Source organism: Aricia agestis, chromosome 2 (assembly GCF_905147365.1).
Source record: "Aricia agestis chromosome 2, ilAriAges1.1, whole genome shotgun sequence".
Lineage (NCBI taxonomy): Eukaryota > Metazoa > Arthropoda > Insecta > Lepidoptera > Lycaenidae > Aricia > Aricia agestis.
Window position 1 is genome coordinate 7,608,561 of NC_056407.1, and position 24,095 is coordinate 7,632,655.

The 24,095-nt window shown below is 38.7% G+C and overlaps 2 protein-coding genes across 3 annotated transcripts; both read left to right on the top strand.

Annotated features, from left to right (window-relative positions):
• The first annotated feature begins 1,233 nt into the window (after nt 1-1,233).
• On the top strand, nt 1,234-17,535 carry LOC121738575 (SID1 transmembrane family member 1-like). 2 transcript variants are annotated; one of them, XM_042130737.1, is made up of 19 exons: nt 1,234-1,682; nt 2,865-2,934; nt 3,803-3,899; nt 4,501-4,614; nt 5,418-5,548; nt 5,919-6,029; nt 7,340-7,423; nt 8,031-8,210; nt 8,958-9,123; nt 9,220-9,279; nt 9,569-9,768; nt 10,028-10,186; nt 10,417-10,599; nt 11,094-11,211; nt 12,707-12,829; nt 14,877-14,993; nt 16,586-16,706; nt 17,020-17,266; nt 17,357-17,535. In XM_042130737.1, exons 1-19 carry the CDS (start codon nt 1,591-1,593, stop codon nt 17,489-17,491), a joined length of 2,508 nt encoding a protein of 835 aa, XP_041986671.1. In that variant the 5' UTR covers nt 1,234-1,590; the 3' UTR covers nt 17,492-17,535. The 2 variants fall into 2 exon arrangements, with proteins under 2 accessions (XP_041986671.1, XP_041986679.1); XM_042130745.1 differs by having other exon boundaries at nt 1,234-1,386.
• A 539-nt stretch (nt 17,536-18,074) lies between these two features.
• Nucleotides 18,075-19,686, top strand: LOC121739836. The gene has a single exon (XM_042132423.1). It carries the CDS (start codon nt 18,282-18,284, stop codon nt 18,795-18,797), a length of 516 nt encoding a protein of 171 aa, XP_041988357.1. The 5' UTR covers nt 18,075-18,281; the 3' UTR covers nt 18,798-19,686.
• Nucleotides 19,687-24,095: the final 4,409 nt, after the last annotated feature.

Sequence of the window (24,095 nt, forward strand, 5' to 3'; positions counted from 1 at the left end):
GAAATGCAATCAAACTTTATTCACTTGTTGCATAGAACGGTAAGGCACGTATATTAAATAATATGTAGCAGCAAAACAAATGGTTTATTGTTACCGAGGCCTTACGTAGCAGAAAATACTCGGTACCTATTAACCTACATAAAATAACATTTACTCTTCCATGATTCATTGTTTGTGACTTGCTTATGGCTAAGTATTAAAAATTAATAATTAAAATACTAAGTAATATAGACTGATATAATAAATGTCCCTGAACAATCTAAATCCAACAATGATGATGATAATAGAGGTTACAACCAGAAGACCCTGAAGTCTTATCTTATATTTAGTGATTAGAGACATAAAATGAAACAGCAGAGCTGTAGAAATTATGGCTATGACAATATTTCTGTGATTTCCCTTTTATGCTGATTAATGAGCATAGACGGTCGCAGAAAAGAGAGAATAACGTCAGAAGACTATCCCAGCGTGTCCCTTTCACATCGCACCCAAAAATATTGGTACCACAATATTATGCACATTGCACTGTATGTCGTGTGACCTGTATATTTTAGCGCTCGTGTGTAATGGCGGCTCTCGACATAGGCGAACGCGTTGGCCAACGCGTTTGCAGACGCGTTGGCCCAATGTGTAGAACGGGCGTTCGCGCGTTGGCCAACGTCTAAATACCTACGGCCAACGCGCGAACGCCCGTTCTACACATTGGGCCAACGCGTCTGCAGACGCGTTGGCCAACGCGTTCGCCTATTGGCGGCTCTCGACATAGGCGAACGTGTAGAACGGGCGTTCGCGCGTTGGCCCAATGTGTAGAACGGGCGTTCGCGCGTTGGCCGTAGGTATTTAGACGTTGGCCAACGCGCGAACGCCCGTTCTACACATTGGGCCAACGCGTCTGCAGACGCGTTGGCCAACGCGTTCGCCTATGTCGAGAGCCGCCATAAGAAACCAGCAGCTACAGTCTCTCTTTTGTCGGCAAACTTAATCATCTATAGTAGCACATCTAATATATATTCTGTGATAGTAGTAAATTGTAAGCAGAAAATAACCGAACATTTACTTATTTTGAAAAAACAATCAAATTCAAAATCAGTAACCCACCCATATTAATAATACGGAGATAAGATTAGCGAGCCTCGTCTTCCAGAAATGTGGTCGATGATTCAATAGTTTATCGATTTCCTCGATACGTACTGATAAACAATATCTGCAGATAACCATATGTGCCCGTTTCAGGTCTGAGCCCGCAAGCCGCGCTGCCCGCTGTGGCGCACCGCATGTTTCGCACGAAAATTCCAATTGCGAATTTCTGTGAACTTTTGATAGCGCAAATGCCTACGTCCCGCGGTTTTTCGCTCAGTTCAAAAGTTCGTTCGCAAGTATTATGTGGTATATAATTAGTTTCATCAATTAATTCGTGCATAGATAATCGTAATCTGCACTCGTGTTGTGTACGTTTTTGTGAAGTGCTTCGATATCTATGACTAATTGGATACGACTGTGATTATTGACTTACATCTGTACGATATGTTCGAATCGAGTGTGAGCGGTGTAACTTGTTGAGATTTGTTATGGTTTATGAGGTAGAGAGCCATGCGCTTGTTCTGGGTGTGTTTGAGTGCGGCGCTGTACGCGGCGGGCGAGTGCGCGAGCGCCGACGATACTGTGACCGTCATACAAAAGGGGTGAGATATCGAATGCACTTTAATCTTTATCGAACTACTTGTAGGTTAAATACGCTCGAACATCTGTGCGAGTGCGCTATAAATAATTTAATAGTATATTTTACGATATTATGCTGTCAAAGGAAAGTTTTTAAAAATATTCTTTTAGCAGATTAAGTAAGGAATTATTTAACTCAATATTATTTTAGTTAATTTTTGTATTGAACTACTATTTTAACGATTGTTTCACAAACCTCACTTTACTTTTCGTAAAAATTAATCATACCAGATCATACCTAGAAAGCGTTGAACTGGACGGGTTTATCTGAGAGCGTATAATTTCCAAAAAATCCTTGAGGAAAACACGACTGTTGTTTTAAGATAAACATGTATGACTAGTGTCAACGCCGCGCGTCTCCAGATATACCTAGGTCTATTCTTAGACTTTTGAAAAGTTGCTCAACAACATTTCATACGGAAATAAGTTTAGAATTGATTTTTAATATTGCAATAATTTATTGTCATATAATGTTATATTTACACTGTGCCTATACTTTGAAAAGTCTGCCATATACTAAATTATAGAAATAGTATATAGTCGAGTGGACTTGGAACAGGAAATGTTAGGTTGCGTCAAAATTAGTTCACGCAACACACACTGATAAAAGTGCGAATCGTACGCCAAAACAGCGTTGTTTTGATACTGATAACAGTTGTGACTGTGAGGACGTCCACTAACAAGTTTTAATATTATCACATCTTCGTAGGCTGGTCAAGGTCACTGACTTAAAAGAATAGATTCCTGTTGCTAGTCAAGTTCCATAGTACTTTATACACCAGGGCCTGCTGGCACCAGTCTGGGTTAGTTTGTTTTGGAATTAACACCATGTTGTATTTTTTTCTTTGTATTTTTAAAAGGAAAGATATTTTAACAAACGATTAGCATAAACTAGACTAGCATAAAAACAGTAGGGACGTCTAGGTATATAATTTTCAATTGACGGAGCTCTACAACAAATTTTAACACGGCTTCAAGAATAATGGAAACCCATATTGCAACCTGTAGAATTTAATAGCTTCTAAACTTCATGGGTCTGCACTCTGCATAATAGGAACTTCATAGAATTACTTTATACGATGGCTTTGATTTCTCTGATAAGTCACTTCAAATTATTATTTTCTTTTCAACTATCTATGTTTCAGGTTAAGTTTCAACGAAGTCCATGTGCTACCTCTAAACAGTTCTGTTGAGTACATTCTCCAATTCAAGTCGGTAAGTTTAAGATTTTCCTATAATCTATACTTATTAATTATTATAAAACAAAGTCGCTTTTTTCCCTCATGTGACATGTCCCTTACGCTTTGTTCCCTTTAATCTTTAAAACTACGCAACGGATTTTGATGGTTCTTTCAGTGTTCTGTGTTAGATAACCTTGCATTTATCGAGGAAGGCTATAGGTTATATTTTATCACGCTAAGAGTAATAGGAGCGAAGAAATAGAGGAAAATGTGGAAAAAACGGGTAAAATTATTTGAAATAGCTAACTTGAACGCGCTCATCTCAGGAACTACTGGTCCGATTTGAAAAATTCCCTCGGTGTTAGATTGTCCATTTATTGAGGAAGGCTATATTTTATCACGCTAAGACTAATAGGAGAATGTGGAACAAGGGCGGAAATTATTTGAAAGGGCTTATCTCGCGAACTACTGGAGCAATTTTTATGTTATTTGGCACATATAAGAAGTAGACCACGTGAAGAATCATAGGCTATCGATTTTAATCATTTTTTCAGTGGCTGTATTTTTATACCCGTGCGACGCCGGGGCGGGTCGCTAGTACTTAATATAGGTATTATCCTAATTTACACTAGGCAAAATCGTGTAGATTTCTCAATTTCTCACTTATTAGCTATCACCTCCAACAACATATTATCTATAGGTATGTGTGACATGTGGCAGTACAGTCATAATATAGCCATGTAATTTATAGCGCGTTTAGTAGGTATTAATTCCATGTTTTTGTCTTTTTTTCATATACAGAACTTTACAGTTTGTGCACAGTTTAAAATATTATTTTGGTGTTTTAGTATCAGGTTTTGTCTGGTCAGAGTTTGAAGTAATATTGCGTTGTATATTTTCAGCCGGACAGCAACAACCTACAGCCGAGCGTGCTGTGGGCGCATACCACCGCCGGCGACGACACGCACCCAGTCCTCATTACAGTACGCCAGCGCTCAGGTAACTATATACTCATATTGTATATTAACTATAACTAGTCGCTGTTAAGCATTAGTGTCATAATCCACAATAGGAACGAAGTTCCTTATCGCGCGAGGAGGCTAGACGGAAAAACTGTAACGACACTTTTTGACCGACACTTATATTTAGTACTTGCGAGAGGTGCAATAACAGCCTGAGGTCGCATGTATGCGAAAAACCCGTAGTAAAAACTAATCGTTCTATGTTATCGTTTCGCAATAAAAAATAAGTAAGTTTCTTGCACTTACTCGCGTATTAAGAAATTATTTTTAACCTCTTATATAAAAAGATATTTACGCAACAAAATATTATGGTACGCTAACTTTGTCCGCCAAGTAGACCTCGTACAGTTTTTTGTATATTTTATAAGTTGTAAGAGTGTAAGGCAGCTCTTTATGAATAGGCAGTATCGGACATGGCCTATGGGCGGCAGCGTCCTTTGGCGTCCTAGGGTGGCGGCAAAGTTCATACATAACATTAAAGTGGACTATACTCATAAAAAATATTAATCTGGCCCTACTCCCTAGTGTAAGGATTATACTATACTTTTGCGTACATATTATGTAATATGTGTTTGAAGGTGCTCTGACATGGCAGCTGCCGTACAGGTCGGAGGGCCAGGAGCTGAACGAGTTGGAGCGGACACTCTGCCCCGATGACACCGCCGAGCGACGGGGCGATGATGATGGCTGCGGTACTATAGTCTCTTTACTCATCCAGGAGTCATCCATCTCATTTAACGTTCCATTTACACAATATTACATATTTTTACGTGGTAGAGCCATGCTTCGGCACAAATGGGCCGGCTCGACCGGAGAAACACCTGCACGGGCTCACAGAAAAGCGGCGTGAAACAGCGCTTGCGCTGTGTTTCGCCGAGTGAGTGAGTTTACCGGAGGCCCAATCCCCTATTCCCTTCCCTACTCTTCCCTATTCCCTTCCTTACGCTCCCCTATTCCCTCTTAAAAGACCGGCAACGCACCTGCAGCTCCTCTGTTGTTGCGAGTGTCCATGGACGACGGAAGTTGCTTTCCATCAGGTGACCCGTTTGCTCGTTTGCCCCCTTATTTCATAAAAAAATATTATAATATTGTGTAAATAAACGTGCATGTGCGCGTTACCTGCACGTTCCAGTTGCTTTCCATCAAGTGACCCGTTTACACGTGTGCCCCCTTATTTTATAAAAAAAAGTGCAAGTTCATGCATTATCGGCGAGTGCAAATACTACTACAGTTGTGGGCTTAATGGATTTTTTTAGAACTCCTACATTATACTGGCTAGTGAGATAATAGGACGAGAGATGATTAGCTACCGAGTTGTTATGTCTGTCTCACTCTAATTAGTGAATGCCCACCAGCATAAATGACTTTGAGTAAATATTTACACGCCAACTTAAGCAGAAGACCGACGAGCCGTCGAAATGACACCCATTCGCAATATTCTAAAGAAATGTGTTTAATTTGTGAAATAATTAACAGAAACTTATGTATCCTGTAGTTCACGAATGGGGTTCGTTTTCGCTGCACGTATCAACGTCGTGTACTAGCACGTCGCTCAGCGTGCGCGCTTCGCAGGCGACCACGTGGCACATCACCATTGACACGCCGCTCACCGTCGCAGCCACACTGGTGAGAACTATATGTTAGAAAGAGGCGGTTATGTTCCGTCTGTTTAGATATAGCCGCCCTTTGGCCGTTTGAAATCGATTATTTTAGCTACCGAAAGTTCTATCACAAAATCGAGATACCCATATAAAATAGACCCATTGGTATATTAGAATAAGAACCGAGTTTAATATTAGAAATTTAAAATAAACCTGTGTTTTAGGGCAGCTATCTTGACTGATAACTGTAATCTATATTGGAGTGGGTTGGCGTCTGTAATGGGGTGGTCAAATTACGAGTCTTAGTAGAGCTATGAGGGATCTAATATTTTACAATAATTTTATCGTTTCCTTAACGATAAAAGAAGCATAATATCGTAAACGTGTGTCCATAGTGGTCGCCGCGCACGCTGCACTATCGTTTCGGCGCCGACGCCAGCGACGTGCGGCTCGTCATCAGCTCGGAGACGGACATATGCGCCACCGTCATCGTGCAAAACTACACGGTAAATATAATCATTGATCAATTTATTCCTTCTAATGTCTGTACGCATCCCTGAAGATGGAAGACGCAACCGTGGTCGGCCTAGGTAAAGATGGCGAGACGAGCTAGAGGCGTACCAGCCGGGCTGGCCAACGGTGGCGCTGGAGCGAGACAAGTGGAAGACTCTGGGCCTCTCCCAGGGTCTTCCACTTGTCCGCTCGCTCCTTTGCCTAGCAGTGGGATAGCATAGGCTTTTTTATGAAATAAGGGGGCAAACGAGCAAGCGGATCACCTGATGGAAAGCAATTTCCGTCGCCCATGGACACTCGCAGCACCTGAAGAGCTGCAGATGCGTGGCCGGCCTTTTAAGAGGGAATAGGGGAGGGTAGGGAAGGGAAAGGGTAGGGAATTGGGTCTCCGGTAAACTCACTCACTCGGCGAAACACAGCGCAAGCTCTGTTTTACGCCGGTTTTCTGTGAGCCCGTGGCATTTCTCCGGTCGCGCCGGCCCATTCGTGCCGAAGCAAACCTCTCCCACGTCTAACAAAAAACGTCGGTACGTCCTTTTCGAATAAAGGCATTATATTACGCATAATATTATGTGGTAGCGACAAGTCGGGACGCAGACGCCAAAGAAAGTCGTACATAGATCCGTCGTTACTTGTCTGGCGCTCTCGCGCACGAATGAATTGCTATCTCGTTTTCACCTAACTTTACGATAGAAGCGAGATAGGGATATATTTGTGCGTTAGTGGGAGAGATAAGCTGCAGTATGGGTGAGACCAAACGAGCGTCAGTCGTGAGTCGCAGAATTTCGGACGTATTTTGATTAAAACCGAAGTTTTAATCCAATGTCCTGTTTCATTCACACGGCGACGCATGGACCGAGTTTGCGGGGGGGCGACGCAGGCCGAGCAAATCGTGGCATCCGTCACAAATGTTCGACAGTTACAGCTGAATAAAATGCGTTCGTCTGGTATCCCAACAGAATTTCTGCCAAACAGAATTTCTGCCAATCAGAAATTCTGCGACCGAAATTTTTACCACAACTACAGATTGTGGTAAAATTCTGTGATTCTCGACTCACAAAATTGCACTCGTTTGGCCTCACCCTAAGGCCTAAGGCAAAGGATAAAATTTTTACCTGTATGTTTTAGGAATAGGAATTAGTTGTTGTTGCAGAAAAAGCAATTGTATTTGCGCTTTTTTAACCGACTTTCAAAAAGGGGGAGGTTATAATATATTCGGCTGTGGATATTTTTTAAATTATGAACCGATTTTGAAAATTTTTCTTTTATTGTATTTTTAATATTTGTTCTTGTTTGTTTTCAGTGTCCCGTTGTGCAAAATGTGCAAGACACGTCAATCGGTATGATGCGCATGACGATGGTGCGATCAGCGGCCGTTCAGATATCGGTACACCCCCACCTTTGTTTATTTTGAGAAGCTTGTAATTTCAGGTTTTCAACGACGCGGCTTGGGAGACAAGTAACTTTTTAAGTATGCCATCGAGGAAATTGATTTCTAGGCAGTTGACGGACCTACGTTAAGTGGTCGGTCGCCTTATGTCACTGCAATGTTAGCTGTGATCTGTCTGATGGGTTTGACGTAACGCGACCAAATTACAGTACTCCCAAATTAATAATGCGCATGGAAATCTTCGCTAATTGTCGTAATCACGAAAAAACCCGAAAACTTGCATTTTGCACCTTGTTCAAAGGAAATAGAAGTAAATATCATATAGCCGGTGGCTGTCCGCTGTCGCTGTCTCACCGGGAAGCCATCGCGGTGTTACCAAATACCATGGTAACGTTCAAGCAACGTCAGGCGCCTCTAAGTCGCTGCAAAGCGCTGTTTTTCTTTAAGTTAAGTTTAAAATAGCGCTTGCAGCGACGTCTTCCGACGCTCGGGAAATACGATCGTTGCCGAAAAATTACGAAATTTTCTATGCGCATTATCACTTTGGGAGCACTGTACTTAAAATATCGATCTGTAAAATATAACGTGATGTTCGGTAGCGCAGCGCGATACATACCCGAATGGTGTCTACGTGACGATGATCGTGATGCGGGCGGACGAGGAATGCAGCGGCGAGGTAGAGGTGGACTCGGACTGGCTGTACGAGACCGCGGTATTCATTAGCACCGGCACCGCCGCCCGGAGCGTCTCGCAGCGGCAGAAGACGTTTAATATAACTGTACAGGTCAGTCTGAAATATATTCTAAGTTCAATTTATACCATAGTAAAAGGAGGGGAAGTAAGTTATCTTCATACAAAGGCACCGCGCGCGGCTTGTATGTGTGCGCCATAGTATCAATGCGTCGCCATGTACGGCACACAACAAAATCTCGGCGTTACCAGCTTCTAAAACTCGCCGAGATTTTGTTGTGTGCCGTACGTGGCGACGCATTGATACTATGGCGCACGCATACAAGCCGCGCGCGGTGCCTTTGTATGAAGATAACTTACTTCCCCTCCTTCTACTATGTTTATACTTCTTTGATTTTGTGCAATTGTGTTATTAATTGAGCGATGAAGAAGTGAAAATAGGTTAGGTATGGCACGCACGCACGCCTCGCTCGCGTACTGCTCGAACAATATGAAGCCTCTAAGTGTGCAAAATGTGAATATATCACACACCTCGCTCGTTTTTGCTCCAAATACAAGGATCTGTGGCGGTACCCACAATTAGCCTCACAATTCTCGCGCTATCGAAGTTTCGGAGAACGGCAAGATTGTATATAAGAAGTTGTATATAACAACGTATGAAATGACATTAGTGGGCTTCGGCCTGACGGGCGAGCTATCTCGCTCGGTCGGAAGATCTTCCCTTTCGGCCGCCATTCACATCGCTAAATTGGTGGCTTCTGGACATCAATCATCATCAGCACTCCCCGCCCTTCCGCATCACGTGATGTCTGTATAAAATATAGTATGTATGCGTGCGTAGAAGGCGCTATCGCGTGCGCAGTACCTGTGGGCGGCCGGGGCGACGATAGCGCTGTTCGCGTTATTCTACGCGCTGGTTGGCGCACTCGTGCTGGCGCAGCGCTGGCCGCCCTTCGCCAAGTACGTGCTGCCGCGTGCTGTGCTCGCTGACCAGACGGACGATGTTGGTAAGTGTATAGTAAATATAAGGTTTTTTTATATCAGTTTTCGTTCATTTTCTTAGTTAATGTTTTGATAATTTATGTAACCTAAATTATTCTTAGCTGTAGAAGATGCTCGACCGGGCAGTGAGGCTCAAGCGACCCGCCGGCGTCGTGACTCAGGTCAGTTTCATGTCCTCAAATATCAAGGTATAATATAGCACAATATATATTGTTATCAAATAGCTAAATCTGTATTAAAATTATTCAATAAAAGTACGTTAAAATAAAAAATAAAAACTGAAGTTATTGCTAACAATTACTTAAATCGTGTCAAATGCTGATGATACAATTTTGTGTATGCGCTTGCCCGTACAAATACTTTTTTTATATAAATAATAATTTCCCACGAAAATATAGAATTATTTCAAAAGACATTAGCTTACCGTTTTTGACAATTTAAATATTGCAGTCGCGACATACGACAGTAGTGACAACAGTGACAGCGACAGCGAGTACGAGTCGGCAACGCCCTCCCGTGCTGACCGCTCATCGCCCAATGACGTCACCGGTCACACCAGCGTGCAGGAAAATGGCGGCATCTACATTGACACTACGTACGACACTAGCGCGCCCGGTAGAGACGATACGGGGACAGAGAGCCAAAGACAGGTATTTTACTTTAAACACTTTTTAAGTCATTCCGTAGTTGGCGCAAACAACAAAACCTACGGTAACCAAATGAAAAAAAATCAGGAAAATATTAGGTAATGAACATTCAAATAACATTAAAAACTTTGGTCATCTCTACGAATAATAAAAAGTATTTTTATTTCTTATCAAAGTCCCATATTCTTAGAATTTTTATTATGCTTTCAGCCATAGTCAGTAACTAATGAAACGACAGACAGTAAAAATATACGTTGTTTAGGGTCCATTCGGTCTCCCAGCACGTTTGCACCTGGCGGCGCTGGCGCGGCGCGGGCACCGCACGCTGCGTGCGCGCTCCGACCGCTACCTGTACATGCTAGCTACAGTCGCCGTGTTCTACGCGCTGCCTGTTGTGCAGTTCGTCATTGCGTTTCAAGTTGTAAGTTAATATTTCTTATGTAACAATTCAAAATAATTGAAGTTTTCGATATTTTGCCGCTAGGAACTGACCGGACTCACACACAGCGCCATCTGAAGGCTTCGTTATTTAAAAAAACGATAAATATTTCGATTAATATTACGTAATCAATATAAATAAATAACGTTAATGTTGCCGTAACTAATTATGTTTCACGTCATTGTTCTCAACAGATATGTTGTGATTTACAGGTGATGAACGTGTCGGGCTCGCTGGACATTTGCTACTACAATTTCTTGTGCGCGCATCGTCTCGGCGCGCTGAGCGACTTCAACCACGTGCTGTCCAACCTCGGCTACTTACTGCTGGGGGCGCTGTTCCTGCTGCAGGTGCGCCGTCGTCGCAGCCGCCGCAAACGGCAACCGCGACATGAGGTGAGATATTTACTAGAGGATAGACCATTGAGATGGAAATGTGCAGGCAGTGGCGACCTTACACATTATGAGGCCCCGAGCGTAAGGTCTTGGCGAGGCCCTTTCTCTTACGAAAAAATAACCTGTTCGTCGCCCCCTAGGGCCTCCACTGGGGGCACTGGGTGCAGGTATATTTTCAGGTTGTGGCGTGTGCGTATGCCGTATGGCGTCAAAGAGTTTACCGGAGGCCCAATCCCCTACCCTATTCCCTTCACTACCCTCCCCTATTACCCTATTCCCTCTTAAAAGGCCGGCAACGCACTTGCAGCTCTTCTGATGCTGCGAGTGTCCATGGGCGACGGAAGTTGCTTTCCATCAGGTGACCCGTTTGCTCGTTTGCCCCCTTATTTCATAAAAAAAATGACAGTCCAAAAGTGCCCACTTTCCGTGTTCCCAGCCTACATTTGTACATGTAATTTCTACGTCACCTCAATCAACTTATACGGTGTGAACAGGAGTACGGCATCCCGGCGCACTACGGGCTGCTGTCGGCGCTGGGGCTGGGCATGATCGTGGTGGCGCTGCTGTCCGCCAGCTACCACGTCTGCCCCAACCGCCTCAACTTCCAGTTTGGTATGACATACAGGGTGCAATTTAACCTTCCTGCCAAATTTGGATATATTGATCCTTGTGAAAAATGAAAATACATGTATTTTTTCTTTTATAATCACTCAAAACTAAAATATTAAAAAATAGCTTCCGAAAGTTATCCTACCAAACACCACAAAATATGGACACATGCGCGGCGCGGCCCCGCCCTTCCGCTACGTAGTTCATTGACATTCTTGTTATTATTTATCATCATCATAAGTTGCGAATTTTCCCTTCATACTTTGACGGGCTTAGGTTCGTCAAAATGTAAAGGATGTATGTATGTTTAGAATAAAATTAATTGCAATACATATCAAAAGAATGGAAAATTACAACTTTTTAATTAGGAACAATATACACTTTAGAAATTTATAATAAATCTAAACCACATCCTTTGCATTTAGGCGTATTTAAAAAATTCAATCGACTTATGTACACAGTACAATTACTAATTAAAAATCAAAACCCGCGCAAAATCTTGTTTACACTAACAGTACTTTTGTTAAAAAATCAAACTGCAATCCGTTTCGCTCTAAGCAGAGTCTAGCGCGTTTTTAATTGCACATTGTTTTTAAGTTTGAACACAACTCTGTCACTTTTGACCTCGTCTCTCATCAGACGCATGTTCGATACGCGATTTTAGGTATTCGAGGCTGGCCACGGGCCAGGTGTGTGCAGGTATGCGAACTGTCCATAATCCGAGTCTTTGATTAATGGACAAAATTGTTTCGCGATTCAGATTCAGGTAGGTTCAGCTAAAAAAAAATTATTAAAAACACTCCTTTTTGGTGACTGATTGCGCTAAAACTATAAGTGATATCGCTTTTGTTTATATGAGAGGCTTGTAGTAAATTTATCAAGGTTTTCCTGCCATATTTTTTCCAGGGCTTAGGTATCACTAGGAGAGTCATTTAACCAAAAAAATTGGGTGTTATTTTTTTTTTCAATGACATATTTTATCCTATTTAAAATCGTTGCAGAACGGTCACTTGCGGCGCGGGGTAATGAGAGGGGGTAACGTGGGGGGAAGCGCGCACGCGGGGTCACATTACGGGCGGGCGACGCGTCGTGTCCATTAATTGTAGTGTTTTTTAGGATAACTTTCGGAAGCTATTTCTCAACATTTTAGTACTGAGTGATTATAAAAGAAAAAATACGTGTATCTTTATTGATCAACATATCAAAATTTGGCAGGAAGGTTTAATTGCATCCTTGTATAATTTTTATGTATCGATTACCGTTTCTTATTTCAGTGGAAAATACCACGTTTCGGGACATATTGGAGGGCGCGGGAGGGTGACGCACACCCCGGAGTGTGTCCGGAGTAGAAAAAGAGATAAAAGTCGTACTTTAATTTTGCCAAATTTTCAGCTAATTTGCTTGAACTAAATATTTTATTCAACTGTACAGACTACAGTTTTATTCTTAAAAAACTGAATCCCTGTGTTTGTTATAAGATCTGTGTTTTGTATTTTAGACACGGCATTTATGTACGTGCTGGCAGTGCTGATAATGGTGAAGATCTACCAGACGCGCCACCCCGACGTCAACGCGCGCGCGCACGCCACCTTCGCCGTACTTGCCGTACTCATAGCGCTCGGTGCGTACCCGATAAACGATATTTTTTATAATCCATACTAATATTATAAATGCGAAAGTATCTCTGTCTGTCTGTCTGTCTGTCTGTCTCGCTTTCACGCCAAAACTACTGAACCGATTGCAATGAAATTTTGTACACAGTTAATCTAGAGTCTGAGAAAGGACATAGGCTACATTTTGATGTGGGAAAATATCTTATTTCCAAGAAAATATCGATGAAAATGAATTCGCATTGCGCGTGGGCAGCGCTCATCCCGGGGGTCCTGGGTTCGAGTCCCGCAGGCGGAACAAAAAGTTTTCAATGTTCCTGGGTCTTGGATGAGTATTAAAATAATATTTCAAAAATCTTAAATGAATTAATTTATGTATGATATAAAAAATCCAGAAATATATCGATGCAATGAACATTTTAGTTCTAATACGATTCAATTTTATATTTTACTTTATTGTAACATAGAACTAATCATACTTATTAGTTAGTATGTTTTTGTTTATAGTTTTTAATACGTTAGAATATTATGTTTAATAATATAATCACTTGGTATAATAATAATCAATCTATCTTATCTTATAGAACTCCTACTGCATTTCTAATATATGTGACAAGTTGACAACAGAAGGCGCTCTAAAATAAAGGAGTTCGAGTGTACCGTGTTGGCCTATATTCCATCCAGAAAATATATCAATGCAATCAACATTTTAATTCTAATATATGAAAACAGATGGCGTTTTATTTTTTACTTTATTATTGTAACAGAACTAATCATACCTACTTTACTATATAATATTGTTTTTATTCATAACTAGCTGTTGCCCGCGACTTCGTCTGCGTGGACTTTAGTTTATAGCGCGCGGTGTCAACAAAATTTGTGTCAAATTTAAAAACTTTTTAAAACCCTGGTAAGTGGTACCCCTCTTAGGGCCGCGCTACACCGGAATGGCAGCGCTGAAAGTGCTCGCCTCGCCGCTGCCATTCCGGTGTAGCGCGGCCCTTAATTAATCAAAATACCCAAAAACAGCTATGCAGTGTGCACATAATCTATACTAATATTATAAATGCGAAAGTATCTCTGTCTGTCTGTCTGTCTGTCAGTCTCGCTTTCACGTCAAACGCCAAAAGTATCTCTGTCTGTCTGTCTGTCTGTCAGTCTCGCTTTCACGCCAAACGCCAAAACTTCCGAACCGATTGTAATGAAATTTTGTATACAGATAGTGTAAAGCCTGAGAAAGGACATACGCTACTTTTTTACTAGAAAAAAGGGTTGTAAGGGGGTGAAAATGCGTAAATTTGTTCAAATTTCCAAAGTTAGTTCCAACAATTCATAATAGATGGCGCCGTGCGTCTTCTAGATCGCGCTGACGCTTGCTCAAAAGTCTTTCTATAAGACGTGGTATCATCTTACATTTAAGTTTCGATTTTTTTCGATTGTTATATCTATTCTACGGTATTAAATAACTCAGTACTTTATCTGTGCAGTGACGTAACCTTAAATCTATCAATGATAAATAGTTTATGGGTAAAGTTGTGTAATTGGAGGGCTAAATAAGCTTTAAAATTTGGCATAAAATATAAAGTTTAATATAAAAAAATGAAATACTTATTGTGTGCACACTGCACAGCTGTATTTATTTTAGGGGTACCAGGGTTTTTTTATAAAAGCTTTTGACACCAATTTTGTTGACATCGCGCGCTATAAACTGAAGTCCACGCGGACGAAGTCGCGGGCAACAGCTAGTATTTTAATAAGGACATTTGTGAGCCAAAATAGAGAATATGTGATACAGATGGTAGGCAAATGGCGAACCTCCGGCATTTGGTCGCGTAATGCGTTATGTCAAACACAGGCGAGACTAAAATTGGATTGACATAATCCGACCAAATAACGTGGGTCCGTTAACTGCCTAAGAATAATTTTCTTTGATGGTATACATTTTGTGATGCCTTTTAACCTTGTTTATTTTGTTCCTTTAAAAAAAGGATATGGACGAAAAGCCCAAAGATGGCGTCAATAATTGTAAATAAAAAAAAACCTTGTTCCTTTGAACAGTGGTATGGGGCGTACTGGGTGGCGGGCCGGTGTTCTGGGGCGTGTTCACGCTGCTGCACATCTTCACCTTCCTGCTGCTGTCCCTCAGGATTTACTACCTCGGCCAGGTGCGGCTAGGTACGATATTACATAATCCTACTGATTGTTTCCCGCTACTTTGTGTATTGTTTGTCACGAAAAAGGAGGTAAAACTCATTGAACTATTATTACTACGTATAGAAACGACACAGCGAACTTGTTTTTTTTGCGCTGTAAGCCTCCCCATTTAGGAGTTGCTAGCATCAGAGTTGATGCTGTAAATTGATGCTGACTGGCATCAACTCAAAATGTCACCTCATGTAAAAGTGTCACATCTGTCACGGTGATATCGTATTCTATGACTAGTAGTTGGGGCATAGGCAATAGGCATAGTGATTATATTCTCTTTGGGCATAGGTTTTGTTCGCGCTGTCTTCTCTATTACATTACGTAGTAAAACTATTGTATGTTATCATAGACATAAGTATATATTATGTCTATGTATGTTATAGTGCGTCAAGAATGTCTAGGAGGCGAAACTTTTTTTTTAAGCAATAAAACAGACTATGTATTTCTGTTGCCGCTATAACAACAAATACTAAAAACAAAAAAAAATTAATATTTAAGGGGGCTCCGATACAACAAACATAATTTTTCAAACATTTTTTGTTCGGTAACAATGATGACAACAAGTAGGCACTTGAAATTTTCACAAAGGCCATAATTATAATATGTGTTATTTAATAATTATTAATAATATTAAAATAAAATAAAAATTGAAGGGAGGCTCCCATACAAAAACACAATTTTGGCTGATTTTTGCTCTATAACGGTACGGAACCCTTCGTGCGCAAGTCCGACTCGCACTTGACCGATTATTTCTTAGATTGATTTGAAAGGGATGACACTACGTTGTTGCCACTTTCTAATTTTTTCACTTTCTTGACAGAGACAGACTATGACATATACAAAGATTATAATAAGTAGGTACTTTACATAGATTAGACTGTTTCTTGCATAGACTTGTTTCTTGTAATGTCGTAAATTAAACACACAATATAACTACATCATAATTATTTCAAATTTTCTTAACTACATAATATATTTAAATCATAATATTTAAACGTATTTTTAGACTGTATTTAATATAAAGTATCAAAATCTTTTATAGTGACTGGATACAGTGTGGCCATAAGAGGCCACACCGGAAACAAGTGGCGACTCTATTAATGTCGTGACTTTTTTGACGGGCTATATTTTCCGGGATTCGAAAGTTTTTCATATGATTTTATCATAATCGTTTTAGCGATTAGGGCGTGAAGAAGTAACATAGTATTTATGAAGCAAGAATTTTAGCTTTATTACTCCTAGACCAAATACTAAAGTACTAGGAAAAAGATATTTTACTCGACTTGTATAATTATTGTAAAACTAGGTACTGAGTACTTGCTTACCTGCTGCTGCTGCTGATTAATTGAATAGTAATTTCATATTATTTTTGTTTCTCGTATGGAAAAGTTGATTATGGATGGAGGTCCGATGATGTGGAAAGTAAGAACATATTTTTTTTCTCTGGTTAGACGTGTAGTTGTAGCTGTTAATTATAACTAAGATCGTTTATACTTACATAAGTAGTTATTAGTTAATTATTAAGAATAGCTTAGTGTTTATTTATTTCATTAATTGTACAGAGAAGCAAAGCCTGACGTTAGCTGCGGCGGAACTACGTAAGGACCTACGGCCGCTGTACGGCGCGCGGATGGTTATGCTCGTCATAGGAAACGCTCTCAATTGGTCCTTCGCGTTCTACGGGTAAGCATTGATAAATCATAAAACAACAAAAAAGATCCTAAAAGAGAGGAGAAAGAGATAGAGATAGTACTGTGAGCGCTTTTGCTGCTTCCTGGTCAGACTAAATTGCAACATGATGGCCTAAGTTATTCTGCGAATCAAGTGCCTATGTACAGGTGCTGACCTAGTACAAGACAAAGTAAAAACTGAAACTCTTTTCCTCTTTTAATAATCAAGTCCAGAAGTTGATCTCTCTTCTTCTCTCTGTTTTATGGATTTGCTTCTACATCCTTACTATAATCATTACCTTTATTAAAAATCTATCACGCCTCAGGCTCGTGACACAGAGCAGCGACTTCGCCGGCCACCTGCTGACGGTGTTGCTAGGCAACGCGCTGGTGTACATGGTGTTCTATCTCGCCATGAAGCTGGTGCACGGCGAGCGGCTGCGCTGGTACGCGTGGGCGCTGCTGGCGGCGGCGGCGGCGTCCTGGGTGCCGGCACTATACTTCTTCGTGTCGGGGTCATCTGACTGGTCGACTACCCCTGCTCTCTCCAGACATTATAACCACGAGTGCAAGGTATTTTTATAAGTTTAGAGAGGGGTAGATAAAGGTAACTAGTATACATATCAACAATTTACCTACATTCATTTATTCTTATTTTAACAGGTTCTTCAGTTCTACGACTCACACGATCTGTGGCACATTTTGTCGGCGATTGCGCTGTATCTTTCATTCAGTGCAATTCTGACTTGGGACGATGGCTTATCTGCGGTGAAACGAACGGACATTCCAGTTTTTTAATTATAGTTGTTAATGTTAATATTTGTAAATAAATGAAGTTTATTTTATTTTACGTTTGTATGTGTAAAAATAATCCTAGAAACTAAGGTAGATGAAAGTGTATAGACATCAAACAAAAGCAAAAAATATAAATTTACATCAAACGCGGAGCAAGCACATAAATGCTTGATTCAAGCAAACATTGTAATTTGTAAAGATCAATATGCTTGAAGCAAGCAAAAATCTACATTGTACGTGCTTGCCAGCTTGCCGCCAAGATGTTTGTTCGTTTCGGAACTCCATAGAGGCTGTCCACGGACCACATCTTCACGTCACGACGTCGTCGACATGGAACGGTGCGGTAACGTGGCACGGTACGTTGACGTGACGTGCAAATTTACGTTAATGTAACGTAAAATGCACATCACGTATTATATTGTACGTCGCCATGCCTTGTAAAACTGCTACATTCTTCACTACTGATCTAGATGTGGACCGCACAATACGTATTCTGCTTTTGCTATTGTTAAAAACGGAGGAAGAGCAGAAAGAAGACGTGCATTTTTACGTTTTTACGTTGACGTTGGAAAATTATTGAAGTGCAACCATAGTGCAACTATAGTTTAAAAAAGTTACTAAGAAGGAGAAGAAGAATACTGCAGTAGCGTCAAATGCACGTCAAATGTCACTTGTCAGTGACGTCACGCAGTTGCTGGTCGTGTTCTCATTATTTTTATTTCGTAATTTCCAGAAAACTTGTATTTTTTAGTTCTTTTCCTATGAATACACTTCATTTTTAGATTGAAACAAAATGGATAATCAATACTATTATAAATTGATGGCAAGTTACTTGTCGAAACGAAATTGCGATGAATCCTTCATGAGGTATTTTTTTGGTAAGAATGCAACAAAGAAAACCCCAGAAGAACTGGAACGCGCCGACGAAAGGAAACGTAGACTTCAACGAGAACGATCACGGAGATATCGAGCATTAAAAAACGCACGTAGGCAACACGAGAGCACGCGCGACAGCACCGATAACGAAGGCGGAAGGAGCAAGTCCCGCGGAGTGTCTATCGACGAGGACTTGAGCGACGGGGACGAGCTCCCAACCCTCTGCGACCTCAACTACGATGACAAGTGGAGAGAACAAGCTTCTTCGGATTGTGCGTCCGACGACAACTCGGCCCAATCGTCCGCTGAACTCAAAGAAGCCGCGCTCTCCGGTAATGTGACTTTGAATCTTAAAGAATTTCTGAGCTCGCCTAATGCAGACTTAGATTACCCAACTGTTCACAGCCTAATGTTCCATTGGCTTCAGACGTAGCATTGTCATTGATGATACTTTACCACAAAAAACACAAATTGGTCCATATCACAAAAATACTTAAATTGGCAGCACAAATTAATAGCGATTATTTTTATAGTATCATTACAAAGGAATTGCTAAATCTTGAGAATTACACATATCAAGAGTTAGGAGTACTGCTTATTTACATAATGTCACAAGAGTTAAAAGAACCGTCCTGCTGTAGCTAAGATGTTAAATCTTGTATGTGAACTAGGTTGTTAATTTTTTGCTTAATTCAAAATTTTATTCATATAAAATTACAATAATTCATAGAAATGTGAAACTCCCCAGGTCACTTGTTTGTTGTTATTCCACAATGTTGCAAATACTTTTATTCATAATATGTTGAATAAGATGTGTCAACAAATTAATTATTTCATGTGTTGAGCCGAAATTGAAGGTTTGAGTTAAAAGATTTACTTTGCACCACACATTAAGTAGTTACATCTAATTTCTAATATTGATATTCATCTATTGCTTGGTAATATTTTATCTATTTCTGTCCATGATATTGTCATAAATATAAAAAATATAAAAAAAATACTTCGAACGGAACATGAGTTTGTAACATCATCATTCAGTATAACAAATTTTGTAGATGGTGTGCTGTTGTGTCCTCAGACACAGAACAGATTATTATAGAAGTTTCCAATAGACAATAAGTTGTTAAGTTGCCATATCCTAATGTTTAGATACTCAACTATTATTATACATATTCATAAAGAATTTAGATTATATATATACCTATAGTTTGTGATACAATGAATTTACATTATGTGTGAAGTTTACTATATTGAGAAATATTTTAGGCATAAATAAACTCTTGTGTCTATGATTACCCTAGAAAAAATATGTGAATGTTGATTTTTCCTATCGATGCATTCCAGTATACAATTTTACTTTAATTTGTTTTTATTTTGGTGTAAAATATGTATGTGTAAGTTTGGGTCTGGTCATATTATGCATGCTTAATTCATGAAGCCCTAAGCGGCCGCATCCGGCCGCGATTTTGTTTGCTAATATTAATTGACAAACTGCTTAATATTTAGGTTTATAAGTAGGTAAGCATTACAGGTGCCATGTTCTAAAGAAGTTGATAAAATTGCCATTAATATTAAAACACTGTGTTTAGGTAACTCAATTCCATACATACTCTCATATTACAAATTTTAATTTGTTGGTAACTTCTTACTCTATATGGGCATTTAAACATTTCACAATACATAGTTCAAAATCATTAGATGATAATATTTGAAACAGTGACTGAAACATTGTTTTTGTCACAACTGCATTTTTATTTTAAAATATTCTTATGTAATAAAAATGATTATTAACTTTACTTCAAATATCTTTGCCTTTATTATGTTAAGGTGTAATATGAAATAGCAATATATTGTATGTTTTGTTTAAGACACAAGAAGTATCTTAGGGTCTCCTGGGAGTGCCTATAGCCATCACTTGAGCTTATGTTTGATGCTTAGGTAATCATAAGTAGATAATATATAATATGTAGGTATTAGAATGCTAATAATAATTAGTTGTAATAATTAGTTTGTTGGTGCTTACATGTCTACAATGACTATTCTAAATGAAAAAATACTCTTCATCAAGCATTAAAAGACAATAATTTTGCTGCTTTATTTATAAGCAACTTGCATTTAACATTTTAATGATGCACAAAGTTTTCAAAGCAGCAAACAAGCTTTTGTTTTGTTGTGCAAACATTTTAAAATGTATCTTAATATGACTGATAAGTAGGGTATGTTATTCGAATACTCGTTTTATTCGAATATTCGACGATTTTATTATTCGAATATTCGCCAAATTATTTTTCGAATAATTCGAATAGTAAAAATATTTTTTATTTTTGTTTAAAATGCTATCAAACATAAAATTAACATGGAATAAGAACATAATTAAGTTTATTTCAGAAAAATAATATTATTTATGAATATTCTACATTCTTAATGATAATATTATAATATAAAAATCTGTTTTTAGTCTAACTAATGAGTACTAGAGATCGCCCAATGGTCGAAATTCGACCTTAGTTTCAACGACATTTCCTTACTACCTATATTTTGTAAGAAATATTGACTTTATAATTTTTTTTTCAACTCTTATCTCTGGGACTTAGCTGATATCAGACTGGCCGTGTAAGCATTGTCTTATAGTATCTTAGATTCAATAAAAAAAAACTATAATCCATTTTTAATTTGTCAACTTGTGGTCAACAGACTTCAACCATAAAAAAAGAGTATAATTCGTGTGTATCCTCAAATTCCCCAAAAATCTGTCATTTCTCATGTGTGTGTTGTAGTGTGTGTAATGTTTTATTTGTTAAAAAAAATGTGTGATAAAAGCATAATTTCAAAATTATATTAGTTCGATGCACTCCTTCACCATATAAACTATAATTCTGCAAAATTTCATGCACCTACGTTTCCCCATTTTTCTTAAAAAGGGTTACAAAGTTTTTAGTTCGCGTATTAATATTATGATAAGACCATTCATGTCGCCGTTGACCATGTTTTAGAAACGTCTAATAAATTCATTTGCATGTTTTTAGGCAAAATAACGATTTTGCCTAAAGACATGAAAATGATATTATAAACTCCTTTCAGTCATGGATTTCAGTATCGTCAGTAATGGTCGCTCACGATCTGTATTCATTGACTTCTTTTAAGCATAATCACATGAGAAAAGTAAAAGGTGCTCCTATCGAAAACGGTTAACACTTTACAGCCTTTCTTTTATTGCCCAGCTGTAACCTTAAAATATACATTTTTAAAGTGTTTTACGATAAAAATTAACTATGTCATTTACAAAGATTTATATTGATAAAAGTAAAAATTAGAATTGCTTACTTCGTAGTATTAACAAAATACATGGTTGTACATGTTTGTACGAAGTTTTTTGTTACTTTTGTTCAGAGTTTTCAGCATTTTTCAAAAATGTTGAATTATTCGAATAATATTCGAATTATTCGAAAACTTTCGTAAAATATTCGAATTATTCGAATAGCAAATTTGTTGAATAATAACATTCCCTACTGATAAGTAACAGAAAATATTTTATTTTATAAGACTGTTTATTTTGACTCATTTCATTGGTATTGTAGAAAATTACTGAATGGTCATGAAGTGGACATAATTTATGAGTAATGACACAAGACATATTTTAAATTCAATTATTAATAATTCAGCACAAGCTTATACATATCACTACAATAAACATTAAAGAAGCTGGATCTAATTTATAGTTCTTACTCATTTTTATTGATTTTAAAAATCGTGGTCAGTTTTGATTATAGTAGAGAAAGAAGTAACTTAAGTAATTTCACAGCCATACATTGATAGCCATAAATAAAACAAGTACATTGCTTACTTAGCTTTATGTAGTATTGTTAATGAAGCTGAATTTATTATTGTAAGATTACAGTGACAGCCCATTTTTAACTAAAAAAGAATATTATTTGTTCTTCATATTAACGTTTGAAGACGTCCTAAGAAAAATAAAAGCAGGTGGCCGTCGCCGGACCTATGATATTTGATCTAGTTTTCTAACGTTTTGTGAACCGTGATCGAGGCTGATATAAACGGTACAAATTTTGGGGTCCGTCATCTGTGTATAATTTTTTGTGATAATACCATAAAGTTATTATACCTAGCGGAAATTAACTATATGGATAATACACTACATTTGTATCTCATAAATACTGAGAGACAGTTGTTGGAAACATATAATATCGACAAAGTTACCGCTTAACCGATTCGTTGCCACCTTCATTTTCACAAATTCTTACCACAGGCCAAGCAAGCAAGGCGATGACGCGCCATAAGCGTCATCGGCCCTGCTAAACGATGACGCCCCACGTGCCGCATTGGCCACTGGTTGTGTTTTATGCACATTTAGACTAAGGAATTGTAATTACAGTATAATAAATTAGTTTTAACGTGTTTTTTAACAATCCTTGTATGGCGCGTCATCGGCCCTACTGAATCTTTTTAAATGACGCGCTGGGCGCCACGAATCGGTTAACCAAGATATTAATCATTTAGCGCCATTATAATAATTCTTATATCTTTAAACGAGCAATTCTAAAAAGAAAAATTTTGAAAATCGGTTAACAAACGGCGGAGTAATCGTTGAATATAAGAAAACGAACATAACACCTCTCCCATTTTGAAAGTCGGTTAAAATTATAGCCTATGTGTTATTCTGATGTATAAGCTATATTATTGTAAAGTTGCATTAAAATCCGTTCAGTAGTTTTTGCGTGAAAGAGTAACAAACATCCATACATCCACACATCCAAACAAACTTTCGCCTTTATAATATTACTAGGATATATTTTAGGGCCTGTTTCACCACTTCCTGATAAGGCTATCCACCAATTAACTTGACAGATCAAGTATGGAGAATCTGTCAAAAAAGATGTGAATAGCCTATTAAGCACTTTATCAGAAAGTGGTAAAACAGGCCCTTAATATTTTGTCGATCGCGGCTAGCCGCGGTAAAGATCGGAACGGCACCTTCAGTTTATCTCCGCTGTTTGTCTATACTTTCGTATTTCTACTGTAGCCATGCCACGGGTGCAGAAGTCATTTTGATTATTTCTGTTTAGATATTTTGAGCTTTTTTTTGTGCAAAGACAATTGAAGGGCAGGAACTTCGTCGATATTGTAATGAAGAGTATGTGAACTGGTTTATCAAATGCGCATAATATTGTATGAAATTAAGATCGTAGGTATTGCGTGTGAAACTTATAAACATCCTTAACTCCGTTTTGTAATTTGTACCTACTTTAGTTGATCTTTTACAATAATTTACGAATAGTTTTTAGTTTAGACTAGCTCTCTATTATTTTATTATGGACCGTAAAACACATGAGCAGTAAGCCATGGATACTGTTAACAAGATGGGCTTATAGGTTTCTTAACATGCATGACTGAGTCTTCTCAATAACGGGATTTCTAGTACAGCAGAGTAGTAAATTCAATATTACAGCCTATAGGACGCTTCTAAATCATAATATGGCCTTGATTTAGAGCGTGAAGTTGAGACTTCGGATGTGCCTCGTGAGCACATCGATGCCTTTAAAACGTTACTGTATAGTGCATATAATTATTACTTAAGTAACTATAAGTAGTGCCATATTAAAGAGCTTCCTATTTTTTAAATTGCGTTTTAATCACCTTTTCCTACGAACCTAAAATGCCTTTTCCCATAGCTGGGCATTAACTCGTTAATCCGTAAATAGTTAATTAACGA